The sequence below is a fragment of the Oreochromis aureus genome, linkage group 3 (assembly GCF_013358895.1).
Source record: "Oreochromis aureus strain Israel breed Guangdong linkage group 3, ZZ_aureus, whole genome shotgun sequence".
In the NCBI taxonomy this organism is placed as follows: Eukaryota; Metazoa; Chordata; class Actinopteri; order Cichliformes; family Cichlidae; genus Oreochromis; species Oreochromis aureus.
The window spans coordinates 37,495,284-37,520,119 of NC_052944.1; the positions used below are offsets into that span (position 1 = coordinate 37,495,284).

The 24,836-nt window shown below is 41.3% G+C and overlaps 1 protein-coding gene and 1 long non-coding RNA gene across 4 annotated transcripts in view; one reads left to right on the plus strand and one right to left on the minus strand.

Moving 5' to 3' along the window:
• Positions 1 to 24,836, minus strand: part of col4a5 (collagen, type IV, alpha 5 (Alport syndrome)) — an 86,013-nt gene that overhangs the window by 39,435 nt on the left and 21,742 nt on the right. For all 3 annotated transcript variants that reach the window (XM_039610139.1, XM_039610138.1, XM_039610137.1), the window contains exons 2-13: positions 12,869 to 12,925; positions 11,252 to 11,341; positions 9,986 to 10,030; positions 9,699 to 9,743; positions 9,544 to 9,606; positions 9,364 to 9,417; positions 9,246 to 9,272; positions 6,264 to 6,344; positions 5,710 to 5,772; positions 5,580 to 5,615; positions 5,405 to 5,446; positions 5,196 to 5,288 (exon numbers count right to left, since the gene is read on the minus strand). In XM_039610139.1, coding sequence (XP_039466073.1) covers positions 5,196 to 5,288; positions 5,405 to 5,446; positions 5,580 to 5,615; positions 5,710 to 5,772; positions 6,264 to 6,344; positions 9,246 to 9,272; positions 9,364 to 9,417; positions 9,544 to 9,606; positions 9,699 to 9,743; positions 9,986 to 10,030; positions 11,252 to 11,341; positions 12,869 to 12,925 — 696 coding nt within the window. The remainder of the gene's footprint in view (positions 1 to 5,195; positions 5,289 to 5,404; positions 5,447 to 5,579; positions 5,616 to 5,709; positions 5,773 to 6,263; positions 6,345 to 9,245; positions 9,273 to 9,363; positions 9,418 to 9,543; positions 9,607 to 9,698; positions 9,744 to 9,985; positions 10,031 to 11,251; positions 11,342 to 12,868; positions 12,926 to 24,836) is intronic.
• Positions 476 to 5,388, plus strand: LOC120439296. The gene is made up of 3 exons (XR_005612528.1): positions 476 to 1,226; positions 2,608 to 2,668; positions 5,219 to 5,388. It is a non-coding gene; the product is annotated as an uncharacterized LOC120439296 (long non-coding RNA).

Sequence of the window (24,836 nt, forward strand, 5' to 3'; positions counted from 1 at the left end):
ATCAGGGGGATTATTACTGCTACATCCAAGATGGAGACGGAAAGATACGGAGGGGGTATTGGGTGAGTCTGAAGGTCGAGCAGTGGAGGCGGTATTGGAAACCTCACCACCAGCATCAGTAAGTAGCCTATCCTCTGTTTTTAGAGCCGGGTTTGGCATTAGACCAGTATGACAGAGTGTTAGAGCCACATTTAATAAAAAAAATCAGTATTTGTTTTGCGATTAAACTCGAAATAGTAGTAAAATGAAATGTGGAGATTACAGTTGCTCTTTCAAGCCAGACTACTAACACAGCCCCTATACCAGGGGTCCCCAATCTCAGTCCACGAGGGCCGGTGTCTTTGCAGGTTTTAGATCTCACCCTGGGTCATCACACCTGAAGCAAATGATTAGCTCATTACCAGGCCTCTGGAGAACTTTAAGAAATGTTGAGGAGGTCATTTAGCCATTTAAATTAGCTGTGATGGATCAAGGACACATGTAAAACCTGCAGGGACTCCGGCCCCCGTGGACTGGGATTGGGGACCCCTGCCCTGTACCCTCTAAAAATACTTATGGTGTATGAAGGTGTGTGTTTGTGTGTGCAGTGGTGGAAGAGCTTTGGATTGTCAGCCTTGTGGGCTGAATGCACTGCAGCAAGTGTAATGACCAAACACAGATGCGTGGATCTTCCTGCTCCTCTGCTCACTAGTGACTGTCACCTGTTAAATATATTTCTGGTTTAGCTACATCTAAAAAAAACTTGTGAATTTGTTTTATGAAGTTTACTATAAGACATTAATATTAATATCCATTCAATTTGGTTTATTCTGCGTTTGTCCTTTTCTTATGTCATAGTTGTCATGGTTCTGGGTCATTTGACCTGACATTTTGTGTTTGTCTTTTTGTTATTTTTTTTATGTGTGTCTTGTAATGATTTAACTTTCTATACTTTAGTCCTTCCATGTCACTGAGTTTATTGGTCCTGTGAAATTAAGTGGAAAATATTTTTCATATTCTCAGGAAAGTGTATATCTGCATGTGTATATGTCTGTGTGTGTGTGTGTCCAGAGTTCAGCTGAGACAGTGTCCTTCGCCCTGCCAGGCTAAGTAAACAGTCTTCCAGCCAACCCAGGTGGCCTTGCATAGAATGGGAAGAACAGTCTCAACACAGTCGTTATCAGGGTGTTGTTGTTCAGCTCCAGCCTTGAGACCGCAGCTGGCGCCAAAGGGGGTCTCCGCATGAAGTAATGGTGGTTTTTACTTTAGTGCGAACAACTCATATGAATTTCAAAGCTGTTCTAACACACTGGTCTCTCAATCTCCCGTTGGAGAGCCGTGAGCTTCTCCGTGATGTTATCAGACTTACGCTCCGTGATGTTGTCATACTTGTGCTCAAAGAGCCGATTTCTGAGAACTCATGACCGCAGTGAGCTTCTCCAAGATGTGATCCAATTTGCGCTCAGAGGTGTTATTCCGAGCGAACCCCTCCAGATGTAATCCAGTTTGCACTCAGAGGTCTTATTCTGAGTATTCACGGCAGCCGTAAGCTTCTCCAAGATCTTATCCGTGCTGCACTCAATGAGCCCATTTTGAGAAACTCACGCCTCGTCCCATCGTTTCAATCCCAGCTGGCAGCCTTGTGGGGGTTTGAACAGCCGGTTCCGCTTTCTTAATTCTTCGATAAGCCAGGGCCAAGCCAGCTCCGATCAGCAAGAACCCTGTTATCATGGTTCCGAATAGGTAGATATCTTCAGCAGTCAGGCTCACCCGAGCCCAGACTTCTCTTTGAGAAAAGGGTGTCAATAGCATTCAGAGACCAGTTGATCAAATCCATAATTCTCTTTTAGGTTTTTAGAGAACAGCCTGTGAGAGAGTGTTCCAGGGAAAGTAATACAAAAAACACGAGACTAGACAAGGACACAAGAGGCTAAGCAGGGAAGCTAAGGGAGGGGAGAGGAGGAGGAGAAAAGTGCGACCGCCTTCGTCAAGAGCAAGAGCAAGAATAATAAAGACTTGTTTCGGACTTTACGTTTCCCAATTTTACTTTAAGTTATAAAGTTATTTTGTTATTTACATATGGCCTTATAATTATCCTTACTGCTGTTTTAGAGAGGAGCGGTGCTTCAAAGGATAGTTATACAGTACAAATAAAATGTTCACGTTGTCTTCCCAACAGTTTCACTAACATCTATACTGGATGGCCAGGAAGCGTTCGCGATGTCTTCTCGGGCGCTTCTCCGGCGCTGATAATTGACGTCTGTCATGTGTCAGTGACGCAAAAGACGGATTTAATGCGACATGACCGTTCAAACAGCAGTCGCTTTCTAAAACATCAGATATGTATCGGATTCAGTACCACATACGAAAGTGACCCAGATCGGATTTGAAAATATCGGATTTGTGCTGTTCACACTGTCATACCATGATCGGATATGGGTCGCATATTATGGGTCAGATTTGATGCGCTTTCGCCTGCAGTGTGAACGCAGCCTTAGACCCTCTCCTCTTTAGTCTGGAGGCTTTGCTTCAGTCCAATTTAAATGAGCTTTGGCATAAAGAAGGTGTCAGTGTTTGTGGATAATGTTAACATATGGTTGCTTCTTTTTCTTTTTCTTTTTTACACAGTAGAGCTTCAACCTGCATTTGCAGCTGGCAAATTGAAATGTGTTCACAGACAGAGATTTCTGTGAGTGTTTCTGTGTTTTTCAGCCTTGACTTTTGCACACAGAGATTTCTCCAGATTCTCTGAATCATTTTGATATTATGTAGATAATGAGATATTCAAAGCTTTATTCTGAAATTATCCCACCAGATGCAGATTTATTTTTGTTGCAAATAAACCCGCCCATCTGTATGTCTGAGAGGCTCTGCCTCTCTAAGAGGCTCTTTTTATACCAGATCATTTTACTGACCTCTTGCCAATCAGTGAGTCCAATTAGTTGCAAAATGTTACTCCAGCTGTTGCTTTTTAATGCCACTTACTTTTCCAGCCTTTTGTTTCCCCTTCCCATAGTTTTTGCAATGTGTTGCTGCCATCAAATTCAAAATGAACTAATAATTTGTGTCATAATAATGTCTCAGTTTAAACATCTGGTATGTTGTCTTACGCAATTTATTTACTTTTTACACAATGCCCGTCTGGTGTTTTTTATTTCTTTACTAAATGAAATGACTAAATATGATTGACAGGCATAGATACTCTCTGCTGCCATCGTGTGGCTGTGATTTATTACTCTGGCATAAACTGATTTTTATATACAGTCAGGTCCATAAATATTGGGACATCGACACAGTTCTAACATTTTTGGCTCCATACACCACCACAATGGATTCCAAATGAAACGAACGAGATGTGTTTTAACTGCAGACTGTCAGCTTTTATTTGAGGGTATTTACATCCAAATCAGGTGAACGGTGTAGGAATAACAACAGTTTTCATATGTGCCTCCCACTTCTTAAGGGACCAAAAGTAATGGGACAGAATAAGAACCATAAATCAAACTTTCATTTTTTTAATACTTGGATGCAAATCCTTTGCAGTCAATCACAGCCTGAAGTCTGGAACACATAGACATCACCAGACGCTGGGTTTCATCCCTGGTGATACTCTGCAAGGCCTCTACTGCAACCGTCTTCAGTTCCTGCTTATTCTTGGGGCATTTTCCCTTCAGTTTTGTATTCAGCAAGTGAAATGCATGCTCAATCGGATTCAGGTCAGGTGATTGACTTGGCCATTGCAAAACAGTCCACTTCTTTCCCTTCAAAAACTCTTTGGTTGCTTTTGCAGTATGCTTTGGGTAGTTGTCCATCTGCACTGTGAAGCGCCGTCCAAAGAGTTTTGAAGCATTTGGCTGAATATGAGAAGATATTATTGCCCAAAACACTTCAGAATTCATCGTGCTGCTTTTGTCAGCAGTCACATCATCAATAAATACAAGAGAACCAGTTCCACTGGCAGCCATACATGCCCACGCCATGACACTTCCAGCACCATGCTTCACTGATGAGGTGGTATGCTTAGGATCATGAGCACTTCCTTTCCTTCTCCATACTCTTCTCTTCCCATCACTCTGGTACGTTGATCTTGGTCTCGTCTGTCCATAGGATGTTGTTCCAGAACTGTGAAGGCTTTTTTAGATGTCGTTTGGCAAACTCTAATCTGGCCTTCCTGTTTTTGGGGCTCACCAGTGGTTTACATCTTGTGGTGAACCCTCTGTACTCACACTGGTGGAGTCTTCTCTTGATTGTTGACTTTGACACACATACACCAACCTCCTGGAAAGTGTTCTTGATCTGGCCAACTGTTGTGAAGGGTGTTTTCTTCACCAGGGAAAGGATTCTTCGGTCATCCACCACAGTTGTTTTCCGTGGTCCTCCGGATCTTTTGGTGTTGCTGAGCTCACCGGTGCGTTCCTTCTTTTTGAGAATGTTCCAAACAGTTGTTTTGGCCACGCCTAATGTTTTTGCTATCTCTCTGATGGGTTTGTTTTGTTTCTTCAGCCTAATGATGGCTTGCTTCACTGATAGTGACAGCTCTTTGGATCTCATCTTGGCAGTTGACAGCAACAGGTTCCAAATGCAAACAGCACACTTGAAATGAACTCTGGACCTTTTTTCTGCTCATTGTAATTGGGGTAATGAGGGGATAACACACACCTGGCCATGGAACAGCTGAGAAGCCAATTGTCCCATTACTTTTGGTCCCTTAATAAGTGGGAGGCGCATTTGCAAACTGTTGTTATTCCTACACCGTTCACCTGATTTGGATGTAAATACCCTCAAATAAAAGCTGACAGTCTGCAGTTAAAGCACATCTAGTTCGTTTCATTTGGAATCCATTGTGGTGGTGTATGGAGCCAAAAATGTTAGAATTGTGTCAATGTCCCAATATTTATGGACCTGACTGTATATTCACACACATTTAATACATTTTTATGAGCAATGATTCGGTACTGCCAAGATGAGGCATTTTGATGCAATGTAAAATACATCCATTATGGAAAATATGAATGACCTTTTTCATATATATGGAAAATCTGTTAATAAAGCGAGCGACTCCCACCTGTCAGCAAGAGATACTGAGTTTTAAACTTGGTTTAAACAGCCCACGTTGTAAAATCTCTCTATTTAAAATCTAATTTTAGTCTCGTCAGTCCTCATTTCTGTGGCAAATGGAATACTTCACCACTTTTATGCCTTTAAAATAGTTATACCTTGTCTCCTCTCTGAATTTCAGTCTCAGCCGGCTTCGTCTGCTCCCCAACCTGTCCTGGAGGACCAGGAGGTCCTTGCAAACCTGGTGCACCCTATGGTCACGGCAGGGAAAGAGTGGCAGCTTTAGAAATTCAGTAAAAGCTCTGAGAAGACGAGCTTGAGGCAGAGACTGAACATAACTCTAGTAAAAAAGCGACGATTATGGTACCTTTTCTCCTTTGGGTCCTTGGAAATTCAAACCCATATTCCCCTGTTGAGAAAAAACAGAGGGAGGCTGTCACTTCAGGCTCAGTGGAGTATATTTCATGACCAAGAATAGTTCAAAATGTATTATCATTTTGTCTTTATTTAATAAAGATCAGTTACAAAGTGTCTGATCTCACCTTAGGCCCGGGTGGACCAGGAGGACCTGGACGACCCTGAAAAACAAACCGAGAACAGTTGGCCTTCAATCTGATGCTATTTGTGCACCTTTCATGAAAAAAGGTTTACGCTGTAGCAGCTTCACTTTACCTCAAAGCCTCTGGGTCCTGGGGGACCTACCGGACCTTGTATACCTGGAGGTCCAGGTCGGCCCTGTGACATAAAAGCACAAAGGAAAAAGATGTACAGAGAATTGGCAAAACATACAGTTTAAAACCCCCCAAACATTTTCATCCTTTTGCTTCTGCATATTTCCTTTCATTCTGTTTGAGTCTGTGAGCATTTCTGTGAGTGTGTGAGAAATTACAGTCCTATGACTTACAGTCCTAGCTCTAAAAATGTTTCCATAAGCACAAATAAATAATGTCAATAATTATAAATACAGCAGACACCTTGATATATGATGGCTTTATGTTTATAACATCAGTATTAGTCATATTTCAGCATATAAATGATCAAAATTAAACAGACCAGTTTGACATCTAAAGCTCAAGTTCTGTTCATTCATTCATTTTGTTTTGTTTTTTTATACACACATCATTCTGACTTACGTATTTGACCTTTGAATCTGCACGAGAATTTAATTAAATGTGTAAATTAGCTTTGGCAGCACAGTGTTTCTGAAAGGAGAATATTTCACTCACAGGACCTCCTGGCAAACCGGGTAAACCCACTGCTCCTTTCTCTCCGAAACGATTGGTGGAGATAACATCACCTGGGTCTCCCTGCAAAGAAAAGAAAAAGAGACAATCAGATATACATTTGTCTTCATAAAGGGAAAGAACCTGAGGGGGAAAAAAGGAAATGTTGCTTCTGAATATCAAACAATGTCAAAGAGCACCATCTAGTGGACAAATACAGCAAAAACTCAACTTGACGTCAGTAAAAAAAAAAAGTTAGAAAAATGATAGAAATTAATTTTATAGAAACCTAAAGGAGAGGCAGTGGGGCTTTCACATTTGTGAGTTTCACAGCAAACACTGACAAATAAATTAGTGAAACTCTTATTTGTTTGTTGTCATGTTGTGTTTTTTGTTTACATGAATAAAAAAAAAGTGATTTTTAAAAAAAATCATTTTCCATGGTTTCATTTTCAAAACAGAACTTTTTTTTTAAATGTGTAATGTTTATTTATTTATAATTGTCTTCCTTGGCCTTTCCTTAGAAACTTTGGCCTTTTAAACCTGAACGTGCACGCTTGTTTGTAAAAACACACATCCACACATTTATTTTTCTACATTTCCCCAGTTGAGAAGGGAATTTATATTTACTTTATTAAGTAAGAGTTAAATTAAGGTCTACCAGCCATAACAAGTTCAAACATTTCAGATTAGAGCCTTCCTCTGAGTTGTGTGGTGCTTCTAAAGCTGTAGCTATATATCAGCCTACAGTGAGATACAAATCTGTATATTAGTACAGAAATTGCTGACATATCATGTTTTTAATTCAGAGCAATGAATGACAAGAATAACAAAAGTAGATTTAAAAGGATCTAAGATCTGAAATGAGTATTTTGCCAAATGCAACAATTATTTTCATTTATTTTCATACAAATTACAGGGAGTGCAGAATTATTAGGCAAGTTGTATTTTTGAGGAATAATTTTATTATTGAACAACAACCATGTTCTCAATGAACCCAAAAAACTCATTAATATCAAAGCTGAATGTTTTTGGAAGTAGTTTTTAGTTTGTTTTTAGTTTTAGCTATTTTAGGGGGATATCTGTGTGTGCAGGTGACTATTACTGTGCATAATTATTAGGCAACTTAACAAAAACAAATATATACCCATTTCAATTATTTATTTTACCAGTGAAACCAATATAACATCTCCACATTCACAAATATACATTTCTGACATTCAAAAACAAACAAAAACAAATCAGCGACCAATATAGCCACCTTTCTTTGCAAGGACACTCAAAAGCCTGCCATCCATGGATTCTGTCAGTGTTTTGATCTGTTCACCATCAACATTGCGTGCAGCAGCAACCACAGCCTCCCAGACACTGTTCAGAGAGGTGTACTGTTTTCCCTCCTTGTAAATCTCACATTTGATGATGGACCACAGGTTCTCAATGGGGTTCAGATCAGGTGAACAAGGAGGCCATGTCATTAGTTTTTCTTCTTTTATACCCTTTCTTGCCAGCCACGCTGTGGAGTACTTGGGCGGCGTGTGATGGAGCATTGTCCTGCATGAAAATCATGTTTTTCTTGAAGGATGCAGACTTCTTCCTGTACCACTGCTTGAAGAAGGCGTCTTCCAGAAACTGGCAGTAGGACTGGGAGTTGAGCTTGACTCCATCCTCAACCCGAAAAGGCCCCACAAGCTCATCTTTGATGATACCAGCCCAAACCAGTACTCCACCTCCACCTTGCTGGCGTCTGAGTCGGACTGGAGCTCTCTGCCCTTTACCAATCCAGCCACGGGCCCATCCATCTGGCCCATCAAGACTCACTCTCATTTCATCAGTCCATAAAACCTTAGAAAAATCAGTCTTGAGATATTTCTTGGCCCAGTCTTGACGTTTCAGCTTGTGTGTCTTGTTCAGTGGTGGTCGTCTTTCAGCCTTTCTTACCTTGGCCGTGTCTCTGAGTATTGCACACCTTGTGCTTTTGGGCACTCCAGTGATGTTGCAGCTCTGAAATATGGCCAAACTGGTGGCAAGTGGCATCTTGGCAGCTGCACGCTTGACTTTTCTCGGCTCATGGGCAGTTATTTTGCGCCTTGGTTTTTCCACATGCTTCTTGCGACCCTGTTGACTATTTTGAATGAAACGCTTGATTGTTCGATGATCATGCTTCAGAAGCTTTGCAATTTTAAGACTGCTGCATCCCTCTGCAAGATATCTCACTATTTTTGACTTTTCTGAGCCTGTCAAGTCCTTCTTTTGACCCATTTTGCCAAAGGAAAGGAGGTTGCCTAATAATTATGCACACCTGAATTAGGGTGTTGATGTCATTAGACCACACCCCTTCTCATTACAGAGATGCACATCACCTAATATGCTTAATTGGTAGTAGGCTTTTGAGCCTATACAGCTTGGAGTAAGACAACATGCATGAAGAGGATGATGTGGACAAAATACTCATTTGCCTAATAATTCTGCACTCCCTGTATATTATAAATATGAGACAATAGGAAAGTAAGTGATAATCTGGTCTTCTTTTGTTTCTAGCTTGTAGAGGAAATAACTTAAAAAATTGAATTCAAACCTTGAAAATTAAGTCATATTTTTTAAATCATTTTTTACCATTAAGAGCATTAAGAAACAATATTTGGTGATTTAAAATCCGATACATTAGCCGAGATTTTTTTCTTTTAGACAAATGAAACATAAATACACTTTCCTCACATTTGTTATGTGTAGTTATCATCCTTAAGACAGTTTCTAGTGAGTAGAAGAAGCATCTTTAGGAAACTACAGGAAGTAGTACTTTTTGATAATTCAGCCATAACCTCTGGGTACAAATGTGGCCAATTTAAAAAAAGGCAACAAATCTCTGAAAAACCTCAGACCAATAACCTGACAGCAATAAAATATGAAGACCTGTTGATTCTGTTTGAAGGTGTCTCATGTTTTTAGTTTAACAAAGTTACAAAATGTGTGTGTGCTGATTTCTACCTTTTGTCCTGGCAGACCAGGTGGACCCTGTAAATGAGAAAAACAGAAAAGTTTGAAAAAACAAAACCAGACAGGGAGCTGATCACTGTGATGCAGACTTCCTCCTGTAGTGACTTACTGGAAATCCTTGCTGCCCAGGGATTCCTGGACTTCCTGGGAAACCCCTGTCACCCTAATACAGGAAAAGGAAAAAAAATAGAAAGACATAGAAACGCTGAGTGTCAACACTCACTTTGGGCTTTAATAAATTTCTCTTCTATAACTTGCTTTCTTGATTATAGACATTTTTATTAGATACCTTTGTCCCATTGCAACCCGGCACTCCTCTCGGACCTGGAGGACCATCCTGTCCAGGTAGCCCCTGATAAACAGGAATTAAAACCGGAAGTTTAACCATAAATGCTGCATGATTTTGAGCTAGCTAGAATTATTTTAGCTCTTTAAATATCTCACTGGAAGTCCTGGTGTTCCTGGAAATCCTGGTGTTCCTGGAGGCCCCTAATAGAGAGAAAAAAAAATAAGAATGTGTCATTTAAAAAGTTGAAATGTGAAAAAAAAGAATCCAGTGTTGAGTTTTTTCAGGACCTATCTGACTGTTATAAATAAGGTAAAATGGGGACACCTGCTGGCCAAGTAGAACATTACAACCCCAAATTATTCAGCGCTGAGAAAACACTAAAAAGTCATCCTGTTTATGTAACAGGGAAGCAAAAACCAGGAAAAATGGGGGAATTACTTACTCTTATTCCTTTTGGACCGCCTGGTCCTTGAGGTCCATCACTTCCCTGAGAGAAAGAACAAACAAGAAAGCATTAATGATGAGCCTGATCATCTTTGACTCCACACTGTGAGCAGCGTCAAAGACCAGTAACAGTCAAGTAATGAATCTACAGAAGTATTACTGTAGAAGTAATGGAAACCTTATTCATGTCCTTTACTTAAGTAAATATTCAAACAGGACTACTGTTAAAAACTAAAAGTATAAAGTATAAAAGAAAGTGTTCTCGTGAAAATGTGGTTAAAGTTAACCATCAGTACCAGATTTTATGCTAAAATAGATTCAACACTGCTCAGGATTTGTGTAAAGCATCAGAAGTAAAAGCACTCAAATCGAGCCTTCACGGGATTACCGCTGTGTGTGAGCAGCGTCGGCGCCTGAAGGTTCTTATCTACGTCTGATATTATCCCGCCTAGCAACCACCTAACAACAGCCTAAAACTGCCCATTTGTAGTGTTTATGGACCTGCAACACCTGAATGCTTAGTGTTACTTCAAATTCACAACAGTAACATCTTCTTCATATTAACCAAGCTGAATTATACACAAGTATATTATAACATTATCATGTTACATGGCAACCACCTGGCAGTGGCGAGCCATTTTATTAACACTTATGCATGTTAAAAAGCATTATATCACTTTCAAGAGCGCAAAGACGCTGAAGTTTGTGGAATTTCCAGTTGTATTTGATGCTTTGACAAACAAAAATGTATCTTATACTTATGCAGGGGGACGGCCAAACCCATTTTGGATGGAGTGCAGAAAACCTTTTGACTGCAGGAAACATGCTTAATGCAGGAAAACATCATCTATACATGTAATGACATAACTACCTAAATATTTAGCAATTATTCACATTATTGTCCTTGATTATTTAGTCAGTTTGTTGACTGACAGTAGTTTGTAAAAAAACCCCATAAAAGTTACCCAGAGACTTATGTTGGGGTTTTTCCCCAAAGAGGTCTTTGCAAGAGTCAAAGAAAAATCACCAGGAGTGTAACTGAAACATCTTTTTTTTTTAATCTGTTCGGCTTATTTACTCAATCACTCAAGCAGAACAGGCACAGATTTTAATGAAGTAACAGTGACTCATTGTTTTTCATATGTATATGCACTGCCACCATCCAAAGTCAGAAAATAGCCCAAGTCTCAGAAACTGATATATTCAGAGTTTCAATTCAAATCAGTTCCTCTTCTCTTCTCGTCTCCTTGCCCTTCAAACCCACCTTCTCTCCTCTGGGCCCAATTGGTCCTTCTGGTCCAGGGAATCCTGGGACGCCTGGCTGTCCCGTCAAACCTGGGAAACCCCTTTCACCCTGCAAGCAATGACACAGTCAAACAATCATTTGTTTCATATTTAAATGTAATTATAACATTTTCTGTGTCTTTTCCAGCTACACACAGTTCAGACCTTCTGTACCTGGACAGCTGCACATTAGCTTTTGCTCAGCAGGCTCTGTGTTTCCGCACATTTAAGTTGGAATAAATAACTGATCCTATTTTAAGAGGTTTAAGACCAGATAACTATGGTAAGTTTCAGATTTAATTTGAGTCTGGTCATAATAGAAAGGCAGAGTTATTTATAGCCTATAGCACATTTAAACAACAGACGGTTTAGAGAGATGTATATTTACATTACACGTCTCCAAAAACCACAAAATGCATCAAAATCTGAAAGGTGTGTTTTGTTTTATTAACTAATTATTATAGACCCAGTGATGTAGTGGTCATTAAAATGTGTTTGATTTTGTCAAATTAATGATTATTCATCTAATAAATCATGACACTGCTCTCCCCTCTACATAAGCTTCCTTTATGCATTAATAGTATCTGTATTGGTATCTGCAATACAAGCATGTGTTTACTTGATATTGAATTGATACCAAAATTTGCACTATTATTCATAGAAATGAGAGGAGATTAAAATATACTGAGAAGGATTGAAAACATATTTGACAACATGAAATCTGCTGTCTTGAGTTCTTGAATGCTTTTTCTCGATTATTGAGGAGTCTTTGCATTACAATATAAACCACTTTGAGGCGACAGTCGTTGTAATTCGGCCCTATATGAATAAACTGAACTGAGTTGAATTAGACGTGTGAGTTTTTTCTCCAAAGGCCGAGATGTTTCTGCGTAAATGATGTGAAAACTTTGTCTGTCTTGGTATCTTATCAAACATTAGCTCCTCCCGTCTTCCAGCTCGTACAATCACAGGCAACAAAACACGATGAAAGCCGGAAATAGAGCCAGGCTGCCTTCTAAAATATGTGTGAGCTTCCATAGCAAAATGTAAGATCCACAGAAACAAAATTTAAAAAAATCACAATTCATATTTCTGCTACTGATTATGATTCTGTGACATTATTTATTATTTAAAGACCCGTGTCCGTTATTTTGGCTATAGTGTTTCAGCCTGTGATAAGTGTGACTGGTTCAACTTACATACAGACTTCACTGTAAGACCGGCACTTGTCGGTTTATAGAATAATAATTAAAAAAAGAAGAAGAAGATTTCATTAGCTATCCCAAGAAAAACTGTTTCTTGTGTGCGTGGTTTTTTTTTTTAGATATGTGTTGCTTTTAATTATGTGTAAGAAATCTATGAGAAGTCGGGCCTTTGCTCCCTGACTCTGCGCCCTCAGTAAACTTTCCTCTGATGAGTTTATGGACTCAGTCACAAATTTCAGGTCAAAGTGAATAACACATATGTTCATTAATTGCACATAGTATTCCAATTAAGTATTCAGGGTACACCCACTGGCTGTGTGTGGTGTCCTCACATTCTCAACCTGGTGGTTACTAGTAACACCCCACATGTCATTGTGTGACACTGTGTTTACCTTCTCTCCTTTTACTCCACTGCAGTCACATTTGGATCCTGCACATCCATGGCAAGCCTGTTTAAAAAAAACAAGAGAAAGAGAAATGAGCATCTTTTGACTTTTACTTAACCAAAAAACATCAGCGACACTTCCAACGATGAATAAAACTAACAATTACATTCCAGTGTTCTGAAAGTAGAGGCTCTAAAGTCACTTTTTCCAATACCATAACAAGCGAAAGATTCCCAGGAACAGACACAAATACTTTGGATGTTGCATCAGGAAAGGCATCCAGTGTAAGTGTCCACCAAATTAAACGTGTGGAGGAAGCAGGTAAAAGCTAGAAAGCAGCTTTCTGGGTTCTGAAAATGTGTCTGCCATGTCTCCTTTTTGTCCTAATTTCCTGCCAAATCTGCAGCCTCAGCGATGTAAAATCAGTCAAAACTCCTTTCCAGAATCGCAAAACCAAACAGTAAATTTAGTTAACTTCAGCAAATGCTTCAGCATGCCACCAGGGGGCGCTGCATAATTACACTTTGCACATTACAGCACGTCTTCCCACAGAGGAACAGAAAGGTCAGCGGATTCTCCTGCAGATTTGTTTGCTGCTGAGATCGCAGCTGCAAGGTCGGCGAGGCCAAACAGTACTCTAAACTCAAATCAAATAAAGCTTTTATCTCACAGAAAGCACATTTATCTTCCAAAATACTTCACTTCTTCCCATCCGTTAGCTGTTTGGATTCACTTTTTGTTAAGGACTAAAGACTGAGAGAGTTAAGAAAAACTAGGAGGGAGGGATGGATGGGTGGATGCATGGATGGATGGGTGGAGTGGGAGTGCCAAGCTGCTGATTAACTTTTCCCATGCCTGTTGACACAGTGAATGCCAGACGGGCATCGATTGCACGCATGCCAGGCAGCCAGGCTGTGAGAAAGACAGAGAGGCAGAGAGCGCACGAGAGTGGACAGACAGGCAGACATTCTTCTGTGTCTGCAAAAACTTTTTCGTGTCCATCTTTGAGCTGACGCTTTTCATGGTGTTCTTGTTTTACTGGCACAGAGTGGAAGCAACTAACTCTGTGTGCATTTCCTGGTTCATCAGTTTATCATTAAGTCTAAGAAATCGGAAAGATTCTGGAATAAAAAGCAGTAAACATGCAAAATTGCATTATAAATGCAGATACCAACAGATGTTGGCCAGAAGGGCCTGGGGGTCAAAGTTCTAAAATCAAGGCTATAAAATTTAATTTCACAATTAATCTTTGACACATCAAACCTTTCAGAAAAACTCTCACACAGTTCACCGTTTGCTGTTCTGTGTACACATTTAAAAACAGTGCATACATGTTTACATTACATTTGCCAGTGTGTGTGTGTGTATAGAGAATATGCCCTTGATTATATAAAAAGCAAGACAGTCCTACTATCCTGAGCTGCATGAAGGCCAAAGCAAGACACTTGCATGATTTTACCTCACAACTGGTGCAAAGTGCTGTCTGGGATCACAGAGGGATCACCAGTAGACACACACACACATGCCTAAATGCATCTGTGTGTGTCTCTGTGTGCGTGGGGCTGTTTTTACAAGCCTTGGATCTCCAAATTAGCCTCTGGTCTGCTTCAGCTCAATGCTGTCTGTTCTCCCACGCCCATGCCTGCAGCTCAGGCTCCATCCTTCTCTACATCCATCTGTTTTTCTCCACACTCATCCCTCTTTTCTCCACACTCATTTAACCAAAAAAGCATGACAGAGCTTGCTTGCTCTTAAAATCACTGAAACGCTCAGCTACTCTCGAATAACCTGGAGATGTGCACTTAAACCAGCAACAGCGCTGATTTGGACTTGGTTTGTTCTTATAGTACTAGTATAGGTGGGACGTGAACTTTCAAACTAAATGTTATTGGACCTGTATGTCCCGCCTAATAAAGCCTTTTCTCATGTGCAGACTGAATTTGCAATTAATTATTAATCATTAATCTCTGTCTCTCTTCCACAGCATGTCTTCTGTCTTGTCTTCCTCCCCTCACCCTCAGACAGTCATGGCTGATGGCCGCCCCTCCCTGGTTCTGTTGGAGGTTTCTTCCTGTTAAAAGGGAGTTTTTCCTTCCCACTGTCACCATACGGGGTTTCTTTCTTATATTTTAGGGTCTTTACATTGCAATATAAAGCACATATAATGCTGTCTTTCCCAATGGTTGCTTCTAGTGTGCAACGAATGGACAGAAATTGCCTGCCACCAAATATATTTTTCTTCTCATAGACCACCATTATACAAAAAACATTTACAAAACTGTCCAGCTAGGCTGCATATATATTGTTTGTGAATAATAAAAACAAGCCTGGCAATCACTTGTGCAGTGATCCCTAAAAGAGTGGGCCACTTCCCCCAGCAGGCTGAAAGAGTACAGTGGGTGGGTCAGCAGCAGTCATTTACAAAAAATAAATAAAAATGCTTTCATTTTAAATTTCATAATTACTTTTGAAATGATCGTCTACCATTTACGATTCAGTATTTAACTAAAAACAATGTAAAACTAATTAATAAAAAGCTCTGGTATTTATTTCTGATATTTATTTATCGCTCCTCATTTGATCCAAAAAGTATCCAGTGACAAGATCAAAATGAATCAGAGAAAAGACAAAGAAAAGAAGTGCTTTAAAGTCTGGTGGGTTTATCAGAGTTTGACTGAAGTTTTCAGTGAAATCAGAAAATGTTCAGATTTCAAATTTAACTGAAATGCTAATCCAGAAAAGGAAATTTGCCTTTCTCAGTGTAAAAGCTGTAAAGGTGGCCGAGATCTTCTTCTACATCCACGATCATGATGTTTGACTTCAAGTAACAGGTGTGAACACCATCTGCCACTCTGCTGCCAGAAATCTTCACTTCATCACAAAGAGGATGCAACTTATAAAGGTGAGCTGTTTACTTTACAGCAAATTTGGCTAAAAATAAAGGGTGAACTAAGAAGAAACCAGGTGGCTTAAAAAAAAATCGGACTAAACACAGTGTTAAAAGATCCTTCTCCCTTTACATGCTGTCCACTCCCTCTCTCTTTGCCCCCACAGCACTGAGGGGGCATGTAATCCACTTAGAAAGGTCAGTGAACTGCAGATATTTGCTCTACTCTTTCTTTCTTTTAACTCTCTTTCCTCACTCTCTCCCCACAGCTCCAGCTTAATTTTTCCCCTCACGCCAACCAAGCAACCAGGCCTGAGCAGAGCTAAAGCTACCAGCGATCACCACTGGAGGTCTGTATAGGACAGGTAATAACAGCCAGAAAACTGCAGCGGTGCAGCTCCGACACTGAGAAGCAGGACTACCAGGAAACAGCACCACACTGCAGTTAATGTAGCGCTTGCCAAAAGCAGACATAAAGGTCTATGAACAGTATTTACAACAACATATTTTAACTGTGTTACGTATTCATAAATTCAGTATAATTGAAAACGAATTGTGCTCTATTCTTCTGGAGCAGTATGTGTGCTACTTTAATGCTTAGATTTGCCTATTTTCATGTGAATCTGCACATAAATTTGACACATATATACAACAATTGAACAATAAATTCAATAAAGTACATTCACAGGTGTGTACAGAAGTGATGGACACACGATCCAGGTGAGATTGGGTGAGCTGACAAGGAGAAAGAGGAGGAGGAGGAAAAAGGAAGGAAGGCATGTACCCGAGGATTAGACTGGCGAGACTGGAATTCCCCCCCGACACTCATCAAAGAGTGACGATCAGACACGTATAGACGCTGCCCTGCCATGAGCACGCACATATGCGTTAATGTAGCAGACAAACAGACACAAACACTCTCGTAAACAGCATGCACAGCTGCGCAGACAGCAAGAGAGCGCGTCCCCGTTTGAACATCGTTAAATGACGCCTGTATCTCACACCGATCACGGCACAAAGCGTGTTCGCTCCGGCCTGCTGGAAAGACGTGGGTGTCTAATCTGGTTCAATCATCGTCATCCGAGCTATAACAATCTCAAAGCAACTTACTGTCCCATTATTTTTGATTATCTTGCTTCTTGAGAATTGAACTTTGTAAACAACTAGCTTGAATAACGCAACTGCAGCAAAGCGCCACAAGATGGTACCTCTCTTCTTTTTAAGAGAGCAGAGCTGAGCCTCGATTTTTGACTGACATGATAGCCATTAACCATTTATGTTTGCACTTGAGGTGGACTGGACTCGGTGCAGTCGACTCTCGAGTGATAGGCATCGCAACTCAGACACAATCACCATATCAGAGCTGGTATAGGGGGTAAAACGGGGGTTCTTCAGAAAATCTCATCTCCTAGTTGCTGCAGCTTCTTCCACCCAGATAAGATCCACGACATCCATGTATTGATGTACCATCCATGTAAAGATCAGCTTATTTATGCCTGTGAAAACAATAAATGACATCCAAGTATCGGTCAACTACCAATCGGAAGGTGTTTTGAGGCCTGGTTCTGATATTCTGCATGTGGAGCGAGATGCTGAACCCTACAAGTGTGTGAAAGTTAAGTTAAAAGTGCTTGTGTGAATGGATGAATGAGACTCGTGGTACGAAAGCACATGTGCAGTTCATTTATCATTTGGGTGCAGAAGCACAAAAAGATTGAAGTCAATCAATCAAAAATTGGAGCACCTCTGATAAATGATCCTACTAGATGTCATCATGTGATCATTTAAGTGTCTCATTCAATGGTTGTTGGAGACGCATGAATACATCATTAGTGTTGCAGAAGCTTTAACATCTTTCCTCTCTTCTCTGTGCACCTTTTGAAGTAGCTGAAGTTGTGATGGAAACCTCTGCTCATTGGAAAGATTTTGATAAATCTCCCACCTTTGTTGGTCAGTGGATTATAGAGCGAGAGGAACAAGGTAGATGCTTCCGTGTGTTCAATGAGAAATATTAGTAAATTCAAATAAACAGTAAATAAATGACCACAAACATTAAAGGTTTTTGCCACACGCGAGCAAATCTGTGGCTTTATAGTTTCCTTGTAGTTCAAATACGGAAAAAATAACCACAACCTGTTACAGAGACCGGACAGACCATCTAACATGAAACAGTATCGTGATATTGTGAAGGTGCTGTTTCGTGTCTGAGCATACATCTGTCCCAGTCCATGTGTTGCACCTCTGTGTGTGTGTTTACGGTGAATGGCGCTCCAGGCTCCAAACCATTGATCCCTTTCATCCCAGTTGGACTTTGACTACTTCAAGATGCCCCAAATGCGACGAACAAACTAAATATTTTGGCTTCTACAAAAAATCCAGACGTGTGTGCTTTGACTCAGTGGCTCTCAGGAAGAGGAAGACCTCCCCGACCGACGAACGCAGCGTGTCAAACTCATTCGCGCACACATTACACGCCATCGTGCCACAGTGCCAGTCCAGGAATTCCATTGATATTCCTGGGAATTCCTCCTTTTTCCACCCCTCAACACAACTTTGGTTCCTTTCTTCTCTTTTCATTTGGCCTAACTAGTGTTGACCCCTGTGACCTCCCGCTGAGAGATCCTGCAGGGCTGCTGACCACCATCCGTCCAGCCCTACCCACGCTGTATGACCCATTTACTCTGTGTTACATTTAGATACAAATACACTCTTATTACCTCACCTAAAATCCTGTTTCAAATAAAAACAGGTTTCCAACTGATCACTCTGCAGCTGAGCGAGTCAAAACTCTGTTTTTTCCTCATTTGGATCCAACAATAAAACATTAAAGATTAAAAAGGATATCCAGTACAAGAGGATGTTAAATCTTACCTGCATACCTGCATGTGTGCTGGTGTGTGCTGTTTTATATATATATATGTACATATATATACATACATATATATATATATATGAACTGAAACTTACAACCTTCGCTTTCTTCTACAAAAAGAAATGTAGATAGATCATTAAACCAACACTAAAATCCTACATATAGTCAACTGAATCTAAGATTTGAACAATGAGACACGACAGTGAACTCAGGAGACAAATATACAGCAAATATTTGTAGTGATGGAGGACACGCAGAGGATTGCTGGGGATAGAAGAGGATGAGGTGGAGGCAGATGATGTGCCGAGGGGACCCCTAAAGGAAGCAGCCTAAAGAATAATATGAAAAAAGAAGAGAATAAATCAAACAACTATATCAACACGCTTTCCTTTGTAATGAATAATTGAATAAAATAGAGTTAAAATTTGGACATAAAAGGTTTTTTTTTAATCACATTCCACTGTTTTGTTTTTTATTCTGCATATTTTAAAGCATTCGATTTTGTTTTAATTAGGAAAATAATTGTAAGGGTCAGCTTTAAAACTTGTAAGTTTTTGCACAAACACATGATTTAAAAGATATTTCTAAATATATTTACTGTAAAAAAAAAAAAAGTAAATAAGACGAAAAGAAAGAACCTTTTTAGCACCCTCTGCTGGACAACCTGTGCTAGTCTGTTTCAGTGCTTTTGGCACAGTACATGCTACAAGCATTTGGAACTGATAAACCAATATTGGATCAACATATCAAGCTCTGCTAAGTAACCTTAAACATCTGTCATGCATCATTTGAGACACGCATTAATTAAAGAACTGAAGCCTGCTGGGATCACACATAGAAGCAACCCATTCTCCTTTACATCTGTAACAACACACGTCACCCACTGCTCCATTCTTTCATCTAGCAGTGGGGTTTTTGTCTTTCACTTGTGCTGAACCAAAACAAAAAGACTGTTGTGGTGCTGCAGTGATTAAACAGATGGAGGAGGTGTTTTAGGGGTATTCACCATAGACGTTCCAGCGAGGTGGGTGGACATTAATACTTAATAATACTGTTGTTTTTGTTTCGCAGCAAACAGGCTAAACTTTCCTTATCCTTCACAGTGGGTTTTTCACACAAGGAGAACTTTATTAATCAGACTCTACTGAGAAGGACGTGAGCGTATTCTCATAGATGTCCTGAAATCATGTCTGCTTTGGCTCTGATATCAGGAAAATCTTAGAGCACATAAGCACAAATACTGAATGGACAGCAAGTAGTGACAAGAATGAAAAACAACTGAGTCAAAAAGACACTGCCATTGTGACACACTGTAATGTGTAGTCACATTATGTGATTTAATTTTTGTATATTGTATAAGTTTTAGGTGTAGTTTTGTTAAGGCAGGGCCTTAATCTTGTGATTTTTGTTGGAGAGCCAACATGTGGTGTGATCCCTAGTTACGCCACAGGAGGGCACTTCCGCCCTAGTGAGATGGTTTAGTGTGACGCTACTGCTTGTCTTCAGATCTGGCAGAAGCGAGAGAGGAAACACACTACCTGTCGTCCATCTCATGATTTATCTGTTCTTTTCAGGTTAGTAAGTAATAAGACCACACATGTGGCCCACATAATTTACCCGACAAATAAGGGTAAAACCCAACCAGCAGTTTGTTATGCTGAGATCTGTATTTGTTTGTTTTGCTCATTGAAATGTGTTACGATCGAGAGTAGGAGCTAGCTTAGCTCGCCGCAGGCTGGAGTATATACGTTGGCTTTGTTGTTTTCTAAACTTAAGGCACCCTCGTGTAACGAAAGTACACCACGGCTCCTGTATATTTGAGTTAATGTGTTCACAGAGACAGTTTGATGTGTTGTCACTGTTATTGTCTAAGGTAATAATAAAGTAGTAATGATTCTGATCGCTCTGCAATGTTGATGTGGAGATTTCCACTATACAGATATGCCATTAGTATATGGTAAAGTATTGGAATGTTTGCTTTATCAAACTATGTGTGAAAAAAAGAGTGTGATTTATAGCTCTTAGTAACAAACAACAGAGATGACTGTTAGATTTTTGTTTATACTATTTTAGTTTATTCTGATTTTGGGCTTTGGGAATGTGAGACAGAGATGTTAGGAAGTTTTTGCAACCTGTTGTGAACACATGAATGTGTTTAAATAAAGATCTGGCAGAAGCGAGAGAGGAAACACACTACCTGTCGTCCATCTCATGATTTATCTGTTCTTTTCAGAACCAGACATAATCTGTCAACCACCCTCTTGCTTGGGGTGTGTTACAGATTCTTGGGGCTCGTCCGGGATTGGCTCTCCACATTGCCATGAGCTAATCCCACAACCTACAACACCTCGTGCTGGTAAAGCTGACAGCGTTATGCCGGCTGCCCCAAAGTGAGCTGTCAGTGTGAGACAAGCTGAGACCAAGTGAGGAAGAGGGCTGGACCCAAAAGCAACCTACTACGAGAGACTGGGAAAGGCGTCGTCATGGCAGACCAGGAGAGGAAAAGCCTGGTATGGGACATCAGGAAAAGCCTACTGTCGCTGTCATCCAACGAACTTTTCCAGATTGCTTCTACAGTCGGCCCTGTTCCAGGCAAAGATGCTGCAGAGCTTTCCAGTGCAGACGCCGAGGGATGTTTCGAGTACATCCACGCCTTTATGTACAGTAAGAACTTGCTAGATGCTGAGGATAGGGGCATGGGAGAACTACTAGCTCTAAAGGATGTTGTCGATGAGGTTGTTCAGTCCCAGAGTAGTGTAATCCCACCTACTGGGTCAGCCCAACCAGCTAACACTGATGTACTATTTTCTGATGTAACAAATGTAACCAGTCCTGTAAACCGCAAGCGCCAAGCTAATCACTGAGACAACTAATGAACTCAGCTGTGACGTTTCACCAGAGAATGTCCAAAAGATGCTGTTAGACTATGAGGAGTTGAGCCGAAAGCTTGGTAGGCTGATGCACATTCCCACACCACAAGCCACAGCACAACCTACACTCTCAGTCCCACCTCACTCTGAGGCACAGATGGTCGTTTCCAGACACAGAGGACCCGAACAAGTAGTGTCATTGAAGGATCTGTCCTACATTCATCGCCGTGAATTCAAAGTTCAAGGAGGCCAAATTGGAGATCACTCATCTGATATTAGCTTTAACAGTGTTTGCAGACAGATAGAGGAGGGATAAAGGACAATTTCACTGAGTCTGAGATCGTGAGAGGTGTGCTAAGAATAATAAAGCCAGGGGATTTCAAGGACATGCTGGTCAATAAAGAAGACATGACTGTGGCTGAGCTCAAGGGATTCCTCCAGTCGCACTTAGGCGAGAGGAATAGCACAGAACTATTCCAAGAACTAATGTGTGCCAAACAAAATGAGCATGAAACCCCTCAGCAGTTCCTCTACCGTGTTATTGGACTGAAGCAAAGAATATTGTTTGGGTCAAAACAGCCAGGGACTGATATCAGGTATAGCCCAGACACAGTACAAGATGTCTTCCTACACACAGTGTATCAGGGAATAGGACACAAGTACAACGATATTCGCCGGGAGCTGAAACCTTTACTTTCAGACAACACAGTTACAGATGAGACAATCCTAAAGCATGTCATGAGGGTAACAAGTGATGAGAGTGAACGACAAAGGCGTTTGGGGTCAACACAACGTTCAAAACAAGCTGCTGCACATAGTCTACAGGTTGAGGGAGAACAGGTTAAGCAGGCAAATACAAAGAAAGAGATGACAGAGCATAGAGCTAAATCAGATGAAGTACAGAAGCTCGCAGAGAAAATAGATGTGCTCACCAAATTAGTAGACACGCTAGCAGAGAAAGTGGAGAGAAGCCAGTCATACAGCTGTCTACCCCCCAAGCCACAAGCAACCAGAAGAGGAAGCCGTTATGGTTGTCCAAAGTGTGTGCAGGAGGAGTTACAAGATTGTAAACACTGCTTCTTTTGTGGCGAACAGGGACACAGAGCTGTGGGTTGCCTAAAAAACCCTAAGCAGCAGGGAAACGTGAACCGGTTGCTGTGGGGGGACAAACAGTAACCGGAGTTCTTCCCAAGTCCCAATTCACAGACAGAGGAGCTGAAACAGACACCACCCACAATGTGACGGGGAACAGTAGGTTCAAAACAACTATTGAAACAGCTGCTGTTAACAAAAAGCATAGCCGTGAGAGAACTGCTGCTGACCCCCTAAAAGACATGACACCTACCAATGAACCTGTTGCCAAATTAATAGGTAGGAAAGCTTTGACTAAGTGTATTCTCAATGGCCTCGCAGTCAGTGCTCTCTTGGACACTGGGGCCCAAGTCAGCATAATAGACCGCCATTGGAAAGACAAGTACTTACCTGATCTTGACATTCGTCCTCTGACTGAGCTAATTGAGCTCATGGAGGATAAAAAGACACTGGAAGTGTATGCAGTCAATGGAGGACTAATCCCCTTTGACGGCTGGGTGATCATAACCCTGAACTTACCAGGAAATGAGGACCCAGATTTATCAGTCAGTGTACCCTTCCTGGTGAGCTCGTTGCCCTTAGAAATGCCTCTTTTGGGATTCAATGTGGTTGAAGTAGTGATTCAGGGAAAACCAGATAGTCTAGCTTCCACTTTAAGTCGCCTCCTAGGTGGGGCAATGTCCATCCCTGATGACACAGCAAAGACCATTGTCCATTTTGTGCAGACAAAAAAACCTGTTTCTGCTCAGGGGCGCCTGAGAGCAGGTCTGAAAGACAAAGTCATCCCAGCTGGTAGCGTAACCTGGGTAAAATGTAGAGTACCACCACAGTTTGACCCTGGTGACCCTCTAGTACTGTTCGAACCTGAGGAAAATTGCCCACAGTTACAACAGCTAGATGTGGGTGAGGGCCTCTTAGAAGTTCAGATGGGCAGAACTCCACATGTGAATTTGCCTTTAGGGAACCAGACAAAACATGACATTATTCTACCTCGAAAAGCTTTGATTGGCAGTATCCAGCCTATCAAAAAAATTGTTGAGACTGACTCACTCCCAAACAGAGACCTAGAGATTCAGAGTCCTACCACTACACCACCTACTCCAAGTTGTTCCACTCTATTGTGGCATCCACCGGTTGATGTACATCACCTCACAGAGGAGCAGCAGGGAGTTGTAAGGGAAATGCTGTTTGAGGAGTCAGCTGCTTTTGCAAAGGATGCTAATGATATAGGCTGTATTACAAGTCTAGAGCTGTCACTAAATCTTAAAGATGACATCCCTGTGCAAAAGCCTACAGCTCAGTCCCAAAGCCATTATTCAATGAAGTAAAGGAGTACATCCAGGACCTTTTAGCAAAGGGCTGGATAATCAAATCAAAATCTCCTTATGTTGCCCCTGTTGTATGTGTCCGCAAAAAGGATGGCACATTACGCCTGTGCATCGACTATCGGTTACTGAACCAGAAAACCATTTCTGATAGGCACCCGCTGCCCCGTATCCAAGATCTGATCGATACGCTGGGGGGGCATTGCTGGTTCAGTATTCTTGACCAAGGAAAGGCGTACCACCAGGGATTTATGGCAGAGGGCTCAAGGCATCTCACAGCCTTTGTAACTCCCTGGGGGTTGTATGAGTGGGTCAGAATACCCTTCGGCCTCTCCAATGCGCCTGCAGCCTTTCAGAGGAGTATGGAGGAGATGCTGGATGCATTTAGGGATGAATGTTGCATTCCCTACCTAGATGACATCCTCTGCTATGCCAAAACCTTTGAGGAGCATGTTGAGGGCGTCCGCAAAGTTTTGAAAGCACTTCAGCATCACGGTGTGAAGCTACGGCCTGAAAAAAGTGCGAACTCTTTCGCAGACAAGTAAGATATTTGGGTCGCCTTGTATCAGCAGAGGGTGTGCAAATTGATCCAAAGGATCTAGAGGCTGTGCAGTCACTCAGGGCCAAAACACCGCAGACTGTCGGCGATGTGAGGCGGCTCCTGGGGTTCCTCAGCTATTACCGTAGCTATATTCAGGACTTCTCACGTATCGCAAAGCCTGTGTATGAGCTTCTCCAAGCCAAGTCTGACATGTCGCGAGCACCATCTCACCAGAGGAAACCCAAAGGCAGTCAGCTGTCTTCCAATACTCCTGTGGTGTGGACTGGGGAACACCAGGGGGCACTGGAGCGACTCATTGACATGCTCACCCACCCTCCAGTCCTGGCCTACCCAGACTTCCACTTGCCTTTCTTGCTACACACAGAT